The sequence below is a fragment of the Macrobrachium rosenbergii genome, chromosome 56, assembly GCF_040412425.1.
Source record: "Macrobrachium rosenbergii isolate ZJJX-2024 chromosome 56, ASM4041242v1, whole genome shotgun sequence".
In the NCBI taxonomy this organism is placed as follows: domain Eukaryota; kingdom Metazoa; phylum Arthropoda; class Malacostraca; order Decapoda; family Palaemonidae; genus Macrobrachium; species Macrobrachium rosenbergii.
In genome coordinates this window covers 5,098,541-5,120,332 of record NC_089796.1, presented here as the reverse complement: position 1 = coordinate 5,120,332, position 21,792 = coordinate 5,098,541, and the positions used below count along the sequence as shown (strand labels likewise).

Here is a 21,792-nt window from a genome sequence, read left to right as displayed (position 1 = left end):
ACCTGGGTGACCTTTAGGTTACTGGCAAGCCATGCTCAGACTTTATATTATAGAAACATGAATATATATATTGTATATAAATCCCTCCCTCAGCCGTAGATTTATGGTATACCAGTTAACTGAGTATAGGTGGATGCAGGATTTGTGGTAATGATGTTTACTATTTTTTTTTTTTTTTTTTGTTTTTTTTTTTTTTCAAAACTATAATACTCCTAAAAAACTTTACCAAAACCTTCAGTTCTGAGATACAAAACCTTCAGTTCTGAGATATTACCATTTAAAAAGGACAATACTATTTTAATAGAATACAGTAATATAATTACACAGTTGCATTTGAAGGTATTAGTAAAACAATGATCAATGTTTTGAAATTTATTTTCAGATTAGAATGTTTGGTTGGAGGTTGTCCAAGAATATATTTTTATCCACAATATATAATAGGTGTTAAACCTGGTAGTCTTCGCGATCAACCAGACTTTTCAACCACACGCTTGCCGTAGTTTCTTGTAAACAGCCTTCACCTCGCTTTTTTGTAATCTTGACAACTTCTTTATATCTCGTTCACTCATATAAAAATTCCCCAGAATTCCCATCATCACAATAATAATATTCAAAACAGCAGTTTATGTTCATGAGCTAGAATATATTTTTGTATTGATAGTAGTGAAGATCTAGACCTATGGGGGAGAGCAGCACGTCCACATCATTATATGGAGAGAAAAAACTGAAAACACTGTCCAGAGAGGTTGGGTCTGACTGAACATTCTGAAGTGCTTATGGAATCACTGGTAGATAGGTATCTAGTACTTTTAGTGAAGGAGAAAGGAGGATGGACTTTGCCAAATTGGTAACAGCAATAGCATTCTCTCTATTATGGTTACCACACTGATGATAAAGACTGCTGGGTACTAGGGGCCAAGATATACTTTATATATATTGTCTATATATGAGAAAAAGAGAGGTCAACTTTTAAATACCTTGTCAAACCATTTTCTACACCATTTCAAATGAAGATGCATACAATAAAAATCAAAAAAAAGAGTACAGCAGATAACACCAAAGAGAAGAAAAACATAACCATATTGCACTAAAGAATTTTTTCATATTCCTACATACACAGACAAAAGGAAAAATGCTCTTCCAAAACAAGTCGGTTTATGTTGATCCAGACTTCCATCAAATGAAAACAAAACACTTGGGTAACCCCTTAGTATCCAGCACTCTTCTACCTAAGGAAAAAAGTCCCCTTTGCCACCAAACCTCTTCATTTCATTTTTCAACTCCTTGGAAGTTTGTCCACAGAGACAGAGAGAGAGAGAGAGAGAGTAAGAGAGAAATTCCTGGGGATGGACCGATCTCGATCTCGACGCTCTTGAGGGAAATGTAATGCTAAATTCAATTTTAACACAAGTTACAATTTGAAAAATGCCTGACTACTCTTTAGTAAGAAACAAAGCTAATAAAAAGATGGCAAGGAAATGACATATGCCAGTGCAATACTAGTCGTAACTTAACGAGTAATAAAAAATAGGACTCTCAATGCATGCAAAGATAAATAGGCTGCCAAAAAACAGCAAAGGGAAAGTTTACGAAGCTTTGAAGTTACAAAGATCTATTGAAATAAAGTTTTAATTCACCTATATTTTTCCAGTATAAATATTAAAAATGCTTGCACAGGAAAATTTATTTTTTATTTCTTTTTATATAACTCATGGCGTACTACAGTACATTAACACAATAACTTCACTTTCCTTCACCGCTTTCATATCTAATGATGCATCATTGGGTATATGACAGGTAGACAAGGGGGCTGGAGTTTATATAATAAATTCTCTTCTTCATTTAGACGGTATATAATTCTCCATATACTTCTATTAGAGATCTGAAAAAGAAAATACAACTGTAAAGGAAGCAAAACACACAATTTTTAATATTACCTACATTACTCTATGCATTGAATACTGTGAACACTAAGAACATTGTTAATATTTTCAATATCTTTTTTTAAAAAAGCTTAATAACTAGCTAGCAATATATCATCTTGAGCAACAATAATTCTGAACTACTCCTTTAACATTATTTCCTTAAACACTGTGATCATTATTATAACACTTTAATACCAAGATGAAAATTTCCATGGGTATTAAATATTCCAGATCAAGTTTTTCCAAAAATGTAAATTTTAGCCCGAGAGGGAAAGCAAATATACTGCTATAATACTGTATATATTCTCAAGAATGTTATGGGCTTAACATTTTTCTGATAGACAGAACAACAATGACTAGTCATCTTATTACAAAAAATGTCAGTTCCATTAACTATTTTAAACATTTAAAACTCCTACAGGTATATTTTAAAGGAAAAATACATTTTTTGAATTGACCTAGCTCCTGAAAGATAAGAAACTAAATGCTTTGAATTCTCAGAATCCTACTTCAAAAGATTAAAATATGTACTGTATTCTTCAGTAGTGAAAATTATGTTGAACATTCAAAAAAGCCTGCAAATCAATCTATGCTTCTCCTTTATCATTTTTAACCATTATTGTGATATCTACAAAAATATTAAAAACCCTGAATCATTCACTCTTGTACCACCAACAAACTAGTCACTAGCTTTTGTTTCTCTGACCTTAAACCAAGGCTAACACAAGTGTCATTACTTCACCAGAGTAATAAACACTACAACACAAATTTCAGGTGAATTTTCAAATGTGTGAAATGTCAACCTGAGTATAAGAGAAACTCATACGGGTATAGAAAAAAATGTCTTCTGTTATTCCATGAAAAAAGAAGACTGCAAGGAAAAAAAAATTAATAAAAAACTCACTCTCAATCTTGTGTGGTTCGTGCTGCTTGGAGTGATGTAGTGGAGAGATGCTATTAAAGCCAGGTGGTGGTGAGGTTGGGGGCCACATAGGTGCCACGGAACGCTGTGTGGGAGCCGGGGGACCTGTAGGGGCTGCATGGGGACCCAACCCAGTTGGCATTCCAGCAGAATTTATATTAAATGGTAAAAGATTGTTCCATAGAGGAGCTTCTGCCAACTGATCAACCACCTTCATCCAGTGTGGTGGAGAATCTGACCGAGAGTCTGTTAACTGACCAGAGGAGAGGATGGCTGGGTCTAAAACTGTGAGATCGGGGGCACCACTAATGCTCCAACCTGTAAGACAAACAGGAATGTAAATCCCAAAGATGAAATGTACATTTGTACTTCAGTGCAACGTATTAAATGTAGCATACGATATTATGAGATCTTTTGCATTCAAGAGGATGTCAAGGATTAAATAAACTAGGCATTTTGTATTCAAAAGGATGTTAAGGCTTAAATGAACCAGACATATTTGTAATCCAAGGGCAATATGTCTTTAGGTTACTAAACTACTGCTTATTAAAATAGCAACTCTGAACATAAAGCCATTCAATATGGAATAACTTTTAGTTGACAATTACTATTATTACACTAGCTCAGAGTCAATCATTAAGGTTTATGTACACTGAGCCCACCAAAATATTGTGGAATTGCATTTCATTAGTTTTAAATTGCAGAAGACAAAATTATTAAAAGGCTGCCAATGAAAAATACCCAATCAACTACACATTCAATGACCCCTGATCTTAACACAATAATAGGATTTAATGATCAGAGAGAGCTCATTTCAATGACCCTTGATCTTAACGCAATTCTAGGATTTAATGATCAGAGCTCATTACAATGAGCTAATAAAATCTTCGAAGAGAAACAAGATGCTCAAAGTGTTCCAAAAGCTCACTCTCAGATCCAAAGGAACGGTTTTCAAGTGTGCTACTAATTTCAAGTGAATTCTAAGATCAACATCATCATTTGCTTCAGCTTACCTTTCTGGGAATTTGCTAGAGAACTCAAAGTTAACTGGTGCAATAATGTCTGCTGTTGTTGTTGTTGCTGTTGTTGCTGCTGTTGTTGATGCTGCTGCTGTTGCTGATGGTGATGAGCCATATTAAGGAAGTTTGTAAGGGGATTATTTGGCGAATTGGGATTGTTGGCGGCTCCAGATGCCAGTGTGTTAAGCGTGTTTACAGTATTCAAAGTGTTCATGGTACTAACTGAGCTTATGGCTGGGAATATACTGCGGAGGCCATTTTCTAAATCTTTCAAAAGGAAGGCATCGCCCTTTGGAAGTCCTACACACCCAGGAGGACATTGTGAGGCACTGAGGGGTGTCGTGTCCATACCCAGGAGTGAGGCAGGAGGTAATAAGTGGGGAGGAAGGCTGTTGCCACCCAATCCTCCAGGTATACCCCCATTACCCAACCCACTGGTATTTCCACCACCTAAAAGATTACCACTTAAACCAGGTGGTACACCTAAGCCATTAGAGCTAACCATGCCATTGAGAGTTTGGGGAGGTACAGCAGGGTTAGAACCCAACCCTTGATTTCCTGCTAAACCACTAAAGAATGGTGGTAACTTGTTGGGCTCTTGAGTTTGTCTTGGCACATTGTACGAGTTGAAACCATTGAAACCAGGAGGAGGTAATCTGGCACGCGACTGGCTACCTGGGTTGCAATAGTCTATCACGGATTTTAGGCCTGCTCTCAGCTGTTCTTGCTGCTGCTGCTGCTGCTGCTGCTGTTGCTGCTGTAAATGGTGGTGGTGGTGGTGGTTTTGTTGGTGGTGATACTGCTGGTGTCTGAGTTGTTGTTGCTTTTGCTCTATTTTTATATCTTCTGCAAGCGCTTTGTTCGTTTCTTCAAATGGATCAAAACCTAGATCATCATCTATAAATGCTTTGGAAGGAGCCTTCTCTTCTAAATCAAATATACAGTTCCAGGTACTGTTATTTTCGGCAGGGAACATACTATCCATATTAAATACTTCAGGTGTTTTTCTGCCCCATTCTGCAATTTGGAAAAAAGGGTGAATTGATGATTTAATCCAATACCAAATAGTGGTAAGTAACAAACTAATTAAAACCATGCATAATGAAAATACATGGCTTAAAACATATATCAAGTTTTGCCAATACTAACTGGAACCTACATAAGAATGCAGTATTCAAGCTTTTGGACAATGTTAGAACACAATTTAGAAACTTAGCAAAAATAAAACCGTTACCAGACCAACAAAATATTTTTAACTCAATGGGCGACTCAATTTTCATGCCCAGATCAAGGTAATTACCTTAAATTATGATTTATACAATATTTATAAACCTTAAATTTTGATTTATACAGTATTTATAAAAGTTGAATTATAAACTTATCATATTAGACAATCCTGAGTGTGGCATTCTAACTAGCTAAAGAAAAATGTATTCACTGCAGTCAAAATTTAACTAGTATGATTTTTTTTTTACAAACTGCATACAGTAATACAGTATAAGTATCATTTTGGGTGGTTATCCAGTTACCTGGGCCCTATTTTCAAAAGTTTTCAGCAGTTCCCAATTTTAACATTCACATGCCTATCTACAGAGCAGTCAAGCCAAAAGAGTAAGTAACCTGCATATATTGTATAAGCAAACTTTACAATAGAAAATACTTGTAAATAAATCTCACGTTTCAGCTGTAAGTTTCAAAAATTCATCATCAAAATAATCACAACTCTAATACTTGCATGATCATTACAACTTTAAAACAATTCTTTCCCAAAAAATAACTAATCACACTTTACAACTTTAAAATCATTCTCTCCCCAAATAACTAATCACCTTTTCATTTACCAAAATTTAAAGGTCAAAGTACAATGCCTACAAATGACATCTTAGGGCCAGCATCACATAACTTACCCGACGAATTATTTTGTGTATTTTGACTATTTTGAAGTTGTGGCTGAGGAGATGATGATGGAGGAAGAGGAGGAGAGTTTCGCTGTAGCGGAAGATTGGGTACAGACGAGAAGTAGCTCTGTGTGTTATCCGAAAAGAGAGACGCGGCACGGGAAAATTGTTGTGGTAGTGGTAAACTGGACGAAGGCTCTGAAGACGACGATAAGGATGAAGGCGGAGTTGGGAGCGGAGAACTCTCATCCTGCGCAGAGGCTACTGGTGACGCACTGGGAGGTGGTGAAGGGGGGATAAGAGGAGTTTCGTATGACGGAGGAGGGGTCGTCGAGGCAGAAGATGAGCAACTGTCATGCGCCGAAGATGGAGATGACGTAACAGCAGGGGACACACTGTGATTTATTATATCCACCCCAAGCCCATTACTCGAGTTACCACTTGAGTGGCTGCTATTGCTGCTGTTACTACTATTACTGCTAGTGCTACTATGACTTCCTGTAGTACAAGATCTTTCCCTCTCTTTTCCACCTCTGTAAAGTAATTAGATCCAACAAAGCTCAGTGACAACATTCCTTGAAAAACATTACAGTAATTTTACTTAATATTTTACAAAAAAAAATTCAGAAAAGGAGACCAAATGCTCCAACTATTACTATACTACACATCCATATTTCAGCAACTACCTTAACTACCTGTAATGTTAACCTAACATCCACTCACTCTTAACAGCCAATTCAATATACCAACAAAAGAATTTAACTAAAATGCTCAAGATATGACTTTCTTCACAGCTTTACTAAAGTTTACAAACAATGAACATGTCCGCCACATACAGCAATTTGTAACTTAACAAATTTTCACATTTCAATTGACTGAAAAATGTCTTTATATATATAATGGCACCTTCTATGAAACAAAGTAGAAAACAAGCACTCACTGAAGTCTACTACAACGACCATAAATACCATAAATACATTACATTACTATTACTTAAAAAAAAAAATTAATAAAGCACTAAGAAAATGCCAACTAAAAATACATTCTACCTGTTAATAGTGACTGCTAAAAGTGCTCTGAAGTACTAAAGATACATTTTCTATACTCAAAACACTGATACATAACCATTTTCTTAAACATTTCATTCAGAACTTTTTGAATCCCAACCACACACTGCTAGTCAAATTGGGCAATAAAGCCCCGCACTGGGGCACTTTCAACCATCCAGCGCTTAAGACAGTGAAAAGAAGGAGTTTGAGTGGTTGGACATCGAGACAGAAGGAAGTATGAATGGAAGCCTTTTACAGTATTGTTGCTAGGGGCCGAAGGGAGGAGGCACACAACCCATGGCAGAGTGCACCACATTGAAATACGATGACAGCACTACCCAACCCCAACCCACCCAACCAAAGGGATTTGTGCGTGTGACTCAATGAACTTAACAAGAACTCCCTACATACCTCTCAGTGATTCAGAAAAAAGAAATCCCATTATTCAGCCAACTACTAAAAGCTTAACTCGCAAAGAAAAGTTCAGTGTACACACCAAAGTAGTCATCTACAATCAAAACTGAAAGATTCTGGAATAAAGGCCTTGCATTTTCCAGACTTGTAGATCAAGTAGTCATATCTACAACCACAACTGAAAGAATCTGGAATAAAGACCTTTAACTCTCATGAGTTGCAGATCAAGTAGTCATATCTACAGAACTGGAAGAATCTGGAATAAAGGCCTCTCATGAACTGCAGATCAAGTAGTCATATCTACGACCAGAACTGAAAGAATCTGGAATAAAGACCTTTAACTCTCATGAGTTGCAGATCAAGTAGTCATAAAGAATCTGAATAAAGACCTTAACTCTCATGAGTTGCAGATCAAGTAGTCATATACTGACCAGACTGGAAAGAATCTGGAATAAAGACCTTTAACTCTCATGAATTGCAGATCAAGTAGTCATATCTACGACCAGAACTGAAAGAATCTGGAATAAAGACCTTTAACTCTCATGAATTGCAGATCAAGTAGTCATTGCAGATCAACTAGTCTATGACCAGAACTGAAAGAATCTGGAATAAAGACCTTTAACTCTCATGAGTTGTCATATCTACAACCAGAACTGAAAGAATCTGGAATAAAGATCAATAAAGACTAATTGTCATATCTATCTGAACCAGAACTGAAAGAATCTGGAATAAAGACCTTTAACTCTCAGATCAAGAGTTGCAGATCAATAAAGACCTAACTCTCATGAATCATATCAAGTAGTCATATCTACAACCAGAACTGACCAGAATTGCTGAAAGAATCTGGAATAAAGACCTTTAACTATCTACAACCAGAACTGAAAGAATCTGGAATAAAGACCTTAACTCTCAAATTGCAGATCAAGAACTGAAAGAATCATATCTACAACCAGAACTGAAAAGAATCTGAAAGAATAAAAGACCTTTAACTCTGTATTGCATGAATTGCAGAACAAAGAATCTGGAATAAAGACCTTTAACTCTCATGATTGCAGATCAAGTACTACGACCAGAATGGAAAGAATCTGAATAAAGACCTTTAACAGTTGAGATCAAGTAGTCATATTTACGACCAGAAAAGAATCTGGAATAAAGACCTTTAACTAACAGATCAAGTCATATCTACAACCAGAACTGAAAGAATTGCAACTCTCATGATCAGATCAAGTAGTCATATCTACAACCAGAACTGAAAGAATCTGGAATAAAGACCTTTAAGTTGCTCATGAATTGCAGAACTGCAATCAAGTAGTCATATCTACGACCAGAACTGAAAGAATCAATAAAGACCTTTAACTCTCACAGATCAGAATATGAAAAAGAATCTGGAATAAAGACCTTTAACTTTAAGATCAAGTAGTCATATCTACTCTGGAATAAAGACCTTTAACTCTCATGAGTTGCAGATCAAGTAGTCATATCTACAACCAGAACTGAAAGAATCTGGAATAAAGACCTTTAACTCTCATGAATTGCAGATCAAGTAGTCATATCTACGACCAGAACTGAAAGAATCTGGAATAAAGACCTTTAACTCTCATCAGATCATAGTTGCAGATCAATAAAGGCCTAGAACTCATATCTTACAACCAGAGAACTGAAAGAATCTGGAATAAAGACCTTTAACTAACTTGCTCAAGTAGTCATATCTGCAACCAGAACTGAAAGAATTGCAGATCAAGAACTAGATCATATCTACAACCACAACTGAAAGAATCTGGAATAAAGACCTTAATTGCAGATCATGAATTACAACCACAACTGAAAGAATCTGAATAAAGACCTTTAATATCATATCAAAACAGAACTGGAAGAATCAGAACTGCAGATCAAGTGAAAAAGAATCTGGAATAAAGACCTTTAACTCATGAGTTGCAGATCAAGTAGTCATATCTACAACCAGAACTGAAAGAATCTGAATAAAGACCTTTAACTCTCATGAGTTGCAGATCAAGTAGTCATATCTGGACAACTCTCATGAATTGCAGATCAAGTAGTCATATTTACGACCAGAGCTGAGAATAAAGACTGAAAGAATCTGGAATAAAGACCTTTAAACAGATCTCATATCTACAACCAGAACTGAAAGAAATCTGCAGATCAAGTAGTCAATATCAACCAGAACTGAAAGAATCTGGAATAAAGGCAACCAGACCAAGTGAACTGAGAAAGAATCTGGAATAAAGACCTTTAACTCTCATGAGTTGCAGATCAAGACATAGAACTGAAAGAATCTGGAACAAAGACCTTTAACTCTCATGAGTTGCAGATCAAGTAGTCATATCTAAAACCTGAACTGAGATTCTGGAATAAAGACCTTTAACTTTCAAGACTAGTTGAACGAATACCTTACAAAATTTTGGGGAGCAATATAACTGCAACAACACTTACTGCACTAGTGAATACCAAAAACAGCACTAGTAAATATTAAACATAATTCCAAGAGACTATCTAGCTGATATAGAGAACAGAGTGCGGTTTCTATTCGCAACTAGTTGGCAGTATAGGTTTCTTGTAAAATGAAAAGTGAACATTTGGTAGGTAATGTTGAAGAGGTTGGACAGGGACGCTGTAAAGAACCTTTTTTTATCATCTTCAGTCTGCTGGCTGAGCACAACATCAGACAAGGCACTTCTACAGGTGAAAAAGACTACCTTTTCAACACATACAACTGAAAAGATGGGTTTTGGCCAATAACTGCTTCAATTAACTTTACCAGAACTCTTTTGGAAATAAAAATAAAACAGAAAAAAATATGTTGACCTTGAGAAAGGACCCAAGACATCTTTTGGTTCAATAGCCAACTTTCAACATATTCAGGTTACTAAGGATCACGATCAGGATTGACAACAAATGTAAAGCTGATAAACTGTGAACTGAAGAGAAGTAGAGAGAACTTTCAAGCCCTACCAGAAGAGACACAATTAACAGAAAACAAGTTTAGACAAGGGAGGAAGTTGCCCCAGAAGCACGTGAGGGGAAAAGTAGGATTTGGGCACCACCAAAAGAACAAGCAATTTGCCACAAAATGTAAATTAAAGAACTCGCCACTAATAACAAAACTTGAACATGATAAAGCATAATAATGGCATACATACGCCAATGAAAGCATAAAAATGCAAAAGTATAGAATGAGAAGAGTTGCATTTGCATGCTATGCAAGTAGTGAAGTGTGTGTAGAAGAAAAATTGTGACAAAATACAAGCACAAACACCACTAGCTTGTCTTCATACTAATGGAATCAACAAAAGGCAGTCATAATGGTGTAATTACAAGAAAAATACCAAACAATGAGGAAAAGGATCTGACAAGAGCACCAAGGCAAGCAACAGATAGATAACACAAAAACAGAAGGTACCTAAAAGCTCATCAATACATACAAGTTTCAATTTATGAATTCAAGAACATCTTTTAGTCCACTTAAAATATCATAAAAAAAATTCTGGAAAAACACTGACAAAGTATACCACATTCTTTTGCCATTAACCACACTAGAGTAACACAACGAGCCTTGCATTTTCATCGCGACTCAAGTTGTGAAGGCCCTTCATGATAAGAAGGGTGAAACACACCTCTTTTGAGAGTTCCCCTTATGAAACGCAATCACCTTCTCAGGTGGACATGGGTCTCAGAACCTATTGCAACTTTTGAATGACAAAGCACAATCAAAAAACATCACTAATAATAACGAACACATTCCACGGGCACACAACATTCAGACACTACTGAGAAAGATAAGGCTTCCAGGCATCTAGATGATACTGAACTAGAATACAGACAAGATTGTTCTGACTAATGATCTTGAGCAGGTTTGAACAAGTGATGGCACTATCCAGCAAAAGGTCATTTTGAAGAATCTGTATTAAATGTTGGTGTCCATAAAGCTCAGTACCAAGTCTTTATTGCTTATCATAGTAATGAAGGAAAATACAAAGGAGTGCACATAAGGAGGCCCCAAAGAACTGTTACCTTATGATAACCTGTGTTAACAGCAGAGGAGGAATCTTGAAAACGTGTAAGTACTGAAGAGCAGATGGAAGATTAAAAATCACCATAAGAAAAACCAAGTTTACAGTGCCAGAAAGGTAGCAAAGGTCAAAGTCCGGTCAGAAAATGGTCAAGTACAAGATGTGGTAGAAGCGCAAGTGTCTATGATCGCCAACCAATTAAGGCAACTGAATTTGGCATCAAAGATAAAAGCTACCACATAAGGCATTAAATTTCTATAATGAAAAGAGTAAGACTTAAGCAAAAAGTAAAGTATTGTTCTTTTCTTTGATCCAAATGATGGTCTGTGGCATCTCATTTCCTCCTCTTAGTGTGGTGCTACAGGACAGTCCAGAAAGTAGCACCACACTAAGATGAGGAAATGAGATGCCACAGACCACCATTTGATTCAAAGAAAAGAAAACCACTTCACAGCCCACCCACTGAAATTTTAAACTGCACATTGCACATACCTTTTATTATTGTTATTATTATTGTTATTATTATTGTTGTTATTGTGTTCTTCGCTACACGAGCTATTACTTCTATCTGACTTTTTATTCTTCTTTTCTTTGGTTGAAGCAGCATTCAAGGTCGGCCAGGCCTCCCCAGTGGAATCAGAATTTAATGAGCCCGGTTGACTTTTGGGAGCATGGTTCTCTTTACCACCCCCCGTAGCATTTCTTTTATTAGAACCTGAATTTCCTGAGCTGGCCGGTTGAGAAGGTGGTACACTTAAGCTGAAAGAAAATGAGATCATGTGAAGAAACGGGCTAAACATCAGGAACTACCCTAAAGTACTCCACTGTCACTGAAAGTACTGTACTCATATGATTTAGTTATTGACAATTACAACGTAGGGATATTTTAAAATTAATATAAAGCCACTTTCACAGCATTCCACCTTTCATCTATTCACCTGTTCAATATATATTTTATATATCAGTGTATCTGTAACTTATAGAATTTACAACTCTATAGGAATGTTAATACAGGTCCCCCTCTCTTTATATGAATTCTATATATGCAAATTCACTATTGTGTGAACTACATTTTTATACCTTCATTCTTTTTATGCAAGGGCAAATTCGCATATTATTATGAGAGTACGAGATGCACATCACAAAACTCATTTCATCTGCACGAACAGCTGAGTGACGCACGTGGTGCCAAATACAGTATTATTTGCGGAGCTCAGATGCTCAGTCTGTAGCTAACACAATCCTGATCGTATGTTTGCTAGTTCTCGCTATTTCGTATTCATACTGCTAGTTATTTTTCTGCATGATGGGACCCAAACTACCAGCATCATCATCTTCAAATGAAAGTGTTGCAAAGTGTCAAAGAAAAGCTCTGACCCTTGAAACAAAACTGGAAATATTACAGAGGCCAGACGCAGGTGATGGTAACAGCGCTCTTGGACGCGTGTTTGGAGTTGGTGAATCCACGGTTAGGAATATTAAGGCTAATGCAGAAGAGATTCGTGCTTCAGTGATACAGTCTACTCCGTCATCAGCAAAAATAACGAGAGTCAGAAATCCACTGGAAAAAATGCTCTCTCTCTCTCTCTCTATATTGAACGTGAGATGAAAGTAAAGCATTAAAGCTTGGTAATAGTGCTTTACGAGGAAAGGCATTACATTTTTATCAATGTGTGGTTGAAAATGAAAACATAAAAGATCCAGAGCCTTTTGTTGCAAGTCAGGGATGGTTAGATAAATTTATTCGTATACAGAATTTGCATATCGTTTCGTGTGGTGAAAGTAGAAGTGCTGACCATGACGCTGCTGCCAAATTTCCAGAAGAACTTGAAACTATTGTGCGTGAAATGGGATATAGCCCAAAGCAAGTTTTCAATGCTGACAAGACAGGACTATTCTGGAAAAGAATGACTTAATAGAATTTATATAAGCAAAGAACAAAAAAGTTCCCTTGGTTTCAAGCCCTTTAAAGACAGGATAACATTGATGCTACATGGCAACGCGGCAGGCAATTTCAAGTTAAAGCCCGCAGCTGTTTACCACGCACAAAACTCTCATGCATTACAAGGCGTAAGTAAACAGACAATGCCTGTTCACTGTTATGCAAATAAAAAAGGATGGATAACTGCCTTGACAGCTGTAGAGGAAAGTGGAAATGATGATGGTGATATGAAAATTAAAGATCCGAGTGCAAAAAAGCTGTCTGAATTGTTCTCCGATACTGAAGCATCAATTCAGAAATTCGAAAATTTCGATCCTAACTACGAGGGAAGTTTAAAGTTAAAACGGCAGATACAGGAAGTACTTGCTCCATGCAAAGAACTTTATAATCATAAGAGAAATGTAATGAAGCAATCAACCATGCTAAATTTCTTTAGACCATTGTCTACCACCCCAGAACCTGCAACATCAGCACCGTCTAGTAAGAACAGTACACCTGAACCTGGACATTTGTCATCGTCATCACGATCAACACTCGACATCACTCTTCCGTTCCTTGAGTCAGACCCAGATGATCCATCCCCCAAACCCCAGATGAAAACAATGTTCTTATTCGTCAGTCAACATTATTTTTGGAATTTAATGTTTCATTTCTTGAACTGGTCATTTGTTGTTTTGTAAAGAAAAAACAAAATAGAAAACATTTCTATGCATTCGTTGTTCAAAGAAAAAATATTTCAGCGTCACTGTCATTCTTTCGTTTATGTAAGCGGCTAGCCTAGCCATCAATCTATGCACCTTTCCGCCAGAAATCATGCATTTTATGTTACTTTTGCATAATGAAAGCATTCTGGAATACTTGTTTTCGTTTTAACCATGAAAAATATTCATTATATATTCATGAACTGGGAACCTAACCCTATTTTTCCCATTGGTTTATATATTCTCTTTATGCGATTTCAATATATGCAAGGTTTTTTTTGTCCCCTAACCCTCGCATAAAGAGAGGGAGACCTGTACTATCCATTTACATGGGCTACTTCTTCATAGCCCAAGTTAGTATTTACATTATTGTTTAGATGTAATTTAAGTCTTATCCTATTGAAACCTGTGAGCAACAAGTCACTAACTCATTGCTTTTTTTTTTAACACAAAAAATGATCCAACACTAACCTATTTTTTTCGGAGGTCGAGTTCCCTAAATACTGTTCTTGTAATTTTTTCTCAAACTCTTGATGTTTCCCTTGTTGCATTTCTTCTTTAGTAAAGCTTGCCGATTCATCTCCTGAAATATACAGAAAAATTCAACAGCTGATTCATACCCTGAAATATAAAAGAAAATCTGGCACACAGTTTCATACAACAAAACTAACTGCATGTGTAAAGTTTTCAGCTATTTATTCCCGAGTCAACGTGGCTCCTTGAGTCTTCAAATTGATGCTAAGATAATCCTGACCCCATAAACTATGATATCGTGCAAATTCCATCCTATGAGAAAATGACGTTATATGCAGAAGATGAAACAAAGTAATCAAAAAATTTTGATAACTAGGTAATGAATCAATGAAAATTACTAGGTAATGAATCAATGAAAATTACCTAAGTTGTAATATTTTTTAGGAAAAATAATTCAGTGAAAATATATATCTAAATAAAATACAGTACACATATTTCATGCAAAAGTTATGTTACACTAACAACTTCATACACCAGTATTACTCCAACACAGAGCACCAACAAAAAGTAAATAACTCTTGTGCCTCATCATTCATTCAAGAACAGTTTACTTTCCTTGTATTTATATTCACTGAATGCACACACACTCAAAATACAGCCTATGTTTTATCACATGACTTTGATAAGCAACAAAATCAGACGTGCAGTGCAAAACCTACAATGAAAATTGACGATTTCCTAAAGCCGAGAAATTCCATATATTTCTTGATTTAACTACCCTGTAATTTACACTAAGAGAAATTCCATATTTTTCTTGATTTAACTACCCTGTACTTTACATTAATCATTCAAATAGGCTGCAAAACATTCTACATTTTCTGATGTTAAAGATCTGAAGTGAAATCAATTATTACTTACTATTATTATTATTAACCATATAAAATTTACTTAAATTAATATCAGGGTTCAGGAACCTAGCCAACTAAAAAACTACAAGTAGGTCATTATTAAAATCTTACTATCCAATGGAAATCCCACCTGACCAACATACGTCATTGTGTCTTATAAGATGTACTTTAGTGTTCGATGTAATAACAAGCAATGCTAGCTCAGACTATATAGCACTGTAAGGCAAAGCAACGAAGCCATTACACGACGAAGCCATTACATAACACTTGCCTAGTTCATGAAGATACATGCAGTCTCCTTTAGGGCACTGCTGGTTCTTCATGAAGTGGGAACAGTATTTTGTCGTCCCTAGTGACGCCTTCAAAGTTCGACCATCTACATGGATGTTGTTGACTGCTTGGATAGCTCTGAGCGCATCCTCTGCACGTTGATAAGTTACGTACGCAGACGCACTTGGACCCTGTTTATAGGGAAAGTCTCAGTGGACAATGTAAAGAAACCTTTGCTTTCTGTTAAAATAGTACAATATCCACTTTCCACCTTCAATCAAGCATACACTTTCAGAAACCAAGAAGGCATTTAAGTACCATATGCCATATTTATGCAACAGTAACTTTTTCTTTAGCAGAGTAAAATCAAATGGTTACATTTCTTCACGTGTACTGTACCAATATTATGAACACTACCATTGACTCCTCTTGAGAATCAAAATAGTATTTCAGCTTAAAACTCTCAAATCAATAACAAAAAATTTTAGTGTCCAAATTATAACACACTGCTCCAATTTTCAGTTTAGCTTATCAAAGTTATTCATTTGGCTAAGATTTTACAACTGCCAAGAGATTACATGACTGAGGATGCATGTAATACCCTGCTACCTTACAGCAGTTGGCAAGTCTAAACCAATTAACTACACTTGGGTAACCAACTTCAACTTCATTTGTGCACTCATATCAGTCCAAAGCCCTTTATCCATGGGGTTAATACTTCAGCACCACAAGAACCAAGCATCACTAGAACAAAACTTGGGAGTCAAAAACATATGATCACAGAGGGGCTAAAACCTGACAGAAGTGACATGTTTGCTACAGCTACATGACTGATCTTATCAATGTAGTTTGTCAATGATGATTTTGTTATACTGATGGGCCACCACTAACAGCAGGTAGTAACATTTACTGTGCCACCAGTGTCTGGATTGGTTAAATTGGCAATGTCACCAGGTGTTGTCATCACTGTAGGAAGGAGAGGCATTGCCAGAGATTTTTGGACCCATCTCCCAAAGGGTCCAGCCTCCTTTTTAAGGTGAAGTTTGGAAAGAAATTTACGAAAACAGAAAATTTTATCATTAACCTTTTTTATGCACAACTTTAAAACGTGATTCCTAGTTCCACCAATACATGACAAAATCACACAGCACTTAAAAACATATTTGTTTTTGAGGAACTATATCGAGTACATCAGTCGCACAGCCTATCTTGCTTTAGAAGCAAGGGTAACCATGTGAAGTCATTGATAATAGGTTTCAAGTTAGACAAAGACAGAACCAATCTGTTCTGTATTTTACAAAGCTTGGGGCTCCAGCAGGAGAGTATTTTCTAATCTATTTTATCTCTAGAAAATTGCACAAAATATTTTGCTTGCTTAATTTTGAACAAATACGGACTAAATATATGACATATGGTATATATGCTATTCCTGAGCTGAATGTGAAGAACAATTCTGACTTATAAACCATCATTTAATATTCATACCAGCATATCAACTAGCAGAAGTGAGGACTCAATGAACCATCACCACTTTATTTTTATGAAAATATAAGCTGTCAAAATTATTTGTCTCGTAGCATTAGTGTCATAATCATCCATAAAACCAAAAAATTAATGCTGTATAGAAATTTTTTTCACATATTACTGAAAAAATAAAACAATACGCACCTCACGATGAGTGATGCAGATTATAGCACTATAATATAAAGCATGTATTCATGCTTATTATACATACAACCTGTTTAGAGAAGGGATACAAAACACTTCACACTTGCTGTTTGAAAGATTTTTTTAGTTATGACAGCACTGTTATGAATTACCAAAGTAAATAAGGATAAAACGATGAATTTTTCCAATAAATTTCTTAATTTTACCATCTTTTTTTGAGCTGGATCTTGGTACAGATCATTTGCAACCACTTCCATTGGAGGCCTGTAAGGCATTTTCAAATCGCACCACTCCTGCCCTTTTTCAAGACCACTGGAGTCCATGAGTGTAACTGAGTGCATTATTTAGCATATCTAAAACATTCATTGGAATAATCAACAAAACTGCCAAGAGCTGTAAGGTTACATGGTATAATATGCATGTTAATCTTTTAAAAGTTGGTATTAAAAATATAAACGCTTACTGATACTCGGTACGATCATATATTAAAAATATTCGAAACCAACCAAGGCCACATTTTAATTGTAATAGGAAAACTACTTCAGTTCAATGTGGAACAAAGTTCCAATCACAAAACCAAGCTCTTTTGTTTCCATTTTCTACAAAAAATTATCCCAATGTAACAGAAAGAGCAACCTTTTTTTATAGGGCCCTATACCAAACTTTAGTATATTTCAGAAACTGCAAGCTATTAAAATTACCATCCGAGTTCCAAAAAATCAATAATTTTTACTACTAAGAATTAAGAAGGCAAAGTTATCAATATATCTTGAATACCACAAAATTCAACTTGTAAAAAACCATGCAAATTAATTTTTACCAAAGAACTTTCATAGCAAATTTTTACTCATAAGATCTCTCCAAAGTTCTCTGCCAGTTGAGTGTGAATATTACATGTATCTGAATCTTATCTAATACTGTAAAACCTTATTGTTTACCATGAATTATCTGAAATGTTAAACATTGCATTATAGACCAACTGGTGTTATTCGAATATCAAGTAACATGCAGTAATTATAATCTAGGTTTGGAAACTATCTGCATAATCATGACCAAAGGCAAATGAAGTAAAACAATGCTACTTCCTTAAACACTTTCATATGAAACTAACACTCCCGTGCCCATAATGATGAGAACTTAAGGAACCAAGAGTTCCACCTACTGTTAATAAGAGTGTATGCCAGTGAGGTTTCCCATTAGTTAATGACAATTTTGACATGATTTTTGTCATTATTAAGTCTTAACTTCTTTTTCCCTACAGAGAAGATACTATTTACAGTGCATCTTCAGTTCCTCCTCCAACTTAACAGGATGTTCATTGTTCCTTCTAATAACAGATTCCCCCTTTTCTATCCTAGGTCCCATCTGGTCAAGGTTTCTATCTGTCCCTTTTTCTAATAATTCTGGACCTTCCCACTCATCTTTGGCCTCCCACTTTCCTATCTACTTCTTTTCTGACCAACTGCTCTTTTGCCCCTTCTTTTCCCCTGTCCACTTGTCCAAACCATCTCCATCCATCAAATGTCGCTAAAAAAAAAAAAAAACTCTAATCCAAAGAGCAGCTGCTCACAATGTCAGGTTATTGCACAAGCCACCTAAAATACTAACAGGAATTTGTTATTTTTCAACTGAAATACAACAACTAATACTTTTCAATGCAGGAAACTCTTATTAAAAGATTTTCTTCTATGCCATAAAGTATTTCCCAATGCCATGTACTGTACTTGAACATTACTCCATACTACTTAACCACAACAAAAAACTTGTTTCATGTTCCACAATGTTACAGTATTCTTTATAACTTTTCATCACGAACGCTTCCAGCCAATCAAGTACTATAGGCGAGTCCCCTCTACACAGAATAAAATCATCTTTAAAGAAAGTAAGAGAATGATATTCTACTTCTCACACACAAGTCAAGGAGAACGTCAAAATGCCACACATGGCCAAAAATCGTTTTATTGCATAAAAACATCGTTCAATACCTATATTTTCATGTCCTGGTCTGTGTTTGTACGTCTGCAAACTCCAACCCGCCATTTCTGCCTCAAACACAAGAGTAAAATTCCAACACAGCGCAATATGGTCGTGTCTTGGGTATTTAGTGGGAGGCTGCTGCTACACCATTACTGAGTGGGAGGTGTGAGTTGTGCAGGGTTTGTTTTATAACTTATTAAGAATAATATTCTTCCTCTTATTTTTATAACATTAAAATTCTTAACAATCACACTAAACATTATATTAATTTAAATAAAAAGAAGCAGTCGACAACAACGACAACTGGAGGAAATTTACATATGGCAGAAAACATTTTAATTTTTTTTTTAACTGTAGACTGTTTTTCTATTTAGAGACATTTTTTAAAACAAAATTGAACCTAGAAGTACCCTCTTTATCACTGTCATAATAAATAAATAATTATTTAATTATTATAATTATTTGGACTCATTCTACATCACTGTTAACAATTAGAATTTACTTAAAATTATAAAACTTCAAAGTGTCTATTCATTAAAAAATTCCACCAAGTATTCATCTAATTGCAATTTAAAAATCATCATTCAAAAGTTAATTTTTAATTACACTTTTCAATTGTTATTAGATGCATATTTGGGGGGAATATTTTAATATACAAACACTTTATTTTTTGGTTTTCATAATAAGCAATTTGTAAGTTGGTATAAAGATTGAGTTTTATAAAAAATATTTAATAAAAATAAAAAAAACAGTAAACAGCATAAAACTAGTTGATTATGAAATTTAGGTCTTGAAGACCAAGCTAATTGCAAATTTTCACTAGCTGTTAATAAATTTATGCAGTTTATTCATTTTTTTTGACAGTCGGAAAGAGGGTTCTTCAAGCTTCAATTTGGTATAAAAAAAGTAGTTTGTATTTAAAAATTAAAGTTTCTACAGTTAAAAAAACAAACTTTAAACGCGTTTTTTTTATTTGTCACATTTTGACGTTCTCCTTCTTGACACTTCATATAAACATATCCAAGAATAACACCAATTAAAAAAAAACAATACCTGACATTCATCTCTTCATATGAAGTATGGGTTAACATCACAGAAGGAGAGAAAACTTACCTGAGACCCCGCATAACTAGTACTGTGGTTTATAACCACTTTATGAATTTTTCCAAACTTCCCAAAATAATCTGGCTTCTTTAATGTCTGAAAATAAATTTAGAGAGAGTTAATTACTTGAGAACCATGCTAATTTACATCTGTAAATTGAAAGAACAAGCTAAACTAGGATGTAAATTCATTATCTGGAATAAAACAAAACAAAAAATCTCGAGTCTCTCATCCTTTAATGTGCGTTCACAACTAATAAATTTCCCAACTATTGCAGTAACAGCTTACTAAACCAGACTTCCCAACACAAGATTTTGATAATATGGACTAAGATGAAGGCGAAATACTAATCTCAAACTTCATGACTTTCAAGGAATGCAAGAACGTAGCAAAAAAGAAAAAAAAATGCCGAAGTCCACATAAGTGACGGACTTGAGGTTACCGTGCCATCCTGGGGATGCCAGGAAACCAATCTAGTTACACCTGTGCAAAGAATGCACCCAAGTCACACAACATAGGCTACTTATTATTCAAATGACTCCCACTTATGAGCAACCACCATCCGGCACAATCCCTTCATTTTACAACCGTTTGTTAAATACAAGACGTGCTAAGGCGTACAAATGTTTAACCATTAAAATACCAACAATAACTTTGCCCCAAAAGCTGGAACTTTCTGCTAGCTGGACAGGGTTCCAATCCTTATCAATCTGGCTTAGTAAACTTCAACAGTGCATACAAATACAAATTTCATTTGCAATTCTCAGTCAAATAAAGCTCAGACAGATTAATGTGATTTCACTTCCCAGATGTACTGAATCTAAACACTTCTAAGCTTAACCTAATCTGTACGCTGTAAACAATCAAATCTCAACATCTGTTACAGCTCCTATCAATTTCTAAAATTAAAGAAGTAAATCTACACATACTTCCTAACATTATTTAGAGTACTGTAACATCAAACAATTAACAATAGTAAAGCAACCACACTGTAATCTTGGTTATGACTTTTAAATTTGTCAGAAAACCATTGCAGCACATGGACCTAATGTATTCTTGCATACAGAACAAACCTTACAAAATGACAGCTTTTTACAGTAATTTGTATTTTTCCTAACATACAAACCTGAGGTCTTTACATGAGATTTACTTTCAGCGCAAGCTGGGCCGGCCGTTTAACTTAAAACAAGATGGATATTGGTAGTTGGCTACTGACGAAAGGGGAGGAATCCCTCCCATCCAGATGTTACGCATTCACTTTACCTTTTGGCCAAGGAAGCAGAATGATGGGTGCTACAGGTGGGCCATTGATGCAAAGACCTCAGGTTTGTATGTTAGGAAAAATATAAATTACTTTAAAAGTTTGTCAGTTGTTCCTAAACGTATACTAACCCTCGGTCTTTACATATGGGAGACTTACTCCTTGGTGGGAGGATCCTGAGCAAATCTCTGAACTGACTAGTAGTTTGCCTTGCCTGGGGCCTCTTTCCTGG

General features: G+C 35.6%; 1 protein-coding gene across 12 annotated transcripts in view; it reads right to left on the bottom strand.

The window, feature by feature from the left end:
• Positions 1-359: 359 nt before the first annotated feature.
• The window catches only part of Cnot4 (CCR4-NOT transcription complex subunit 4), a 35,166-nt gene continuing 13,733 nt past the window's right edge, over positions 360-21,792 (bottom strand). For 9 of the 12 annotated variants that reach the window (XM_067101223.1, XM_067101222.1, XM_067101224.1 and 6 more), the window contains exons 4-11: positions 20,309-20,395; positions 15,552-15,741; positions 14,370-14,481; positions 11,748-12,014; positions 5,774-6,297; positions 3,861-4,883; positions 2,830-3,165; positions 360-1,882 (exon numbers count right to left, since the gene is read on the bottom strand). In XM_067101223.1, the coding sequence (XP_066957324.1) occupies positions 1,875-1,882; positions 2,830-3,165; positions 3,861-4,883; positions 5,774-6,297; positions 11,748-12,014; positions 14,370-14,481; positions 15,552-15,741; positions 20,309-20,395 (2,547 nt within the window). In that variant the 3' untranslated portion in view covers positions 360-1,874. The remainder of the gene's footprint in view (positions 1,883-2,829; positions 3,166-3,860; positions 4,884-5,773; positions 6,298-11,747; positions 12,015-14,369; positions 14,482-15,551; positions 15,742-20,308; positions 20,396-21,792) is intronic. The other 3 variants (XM_067101231.1, XM_067101229.1, XM_067101230.1) reach the window with 1 other exon arrangement.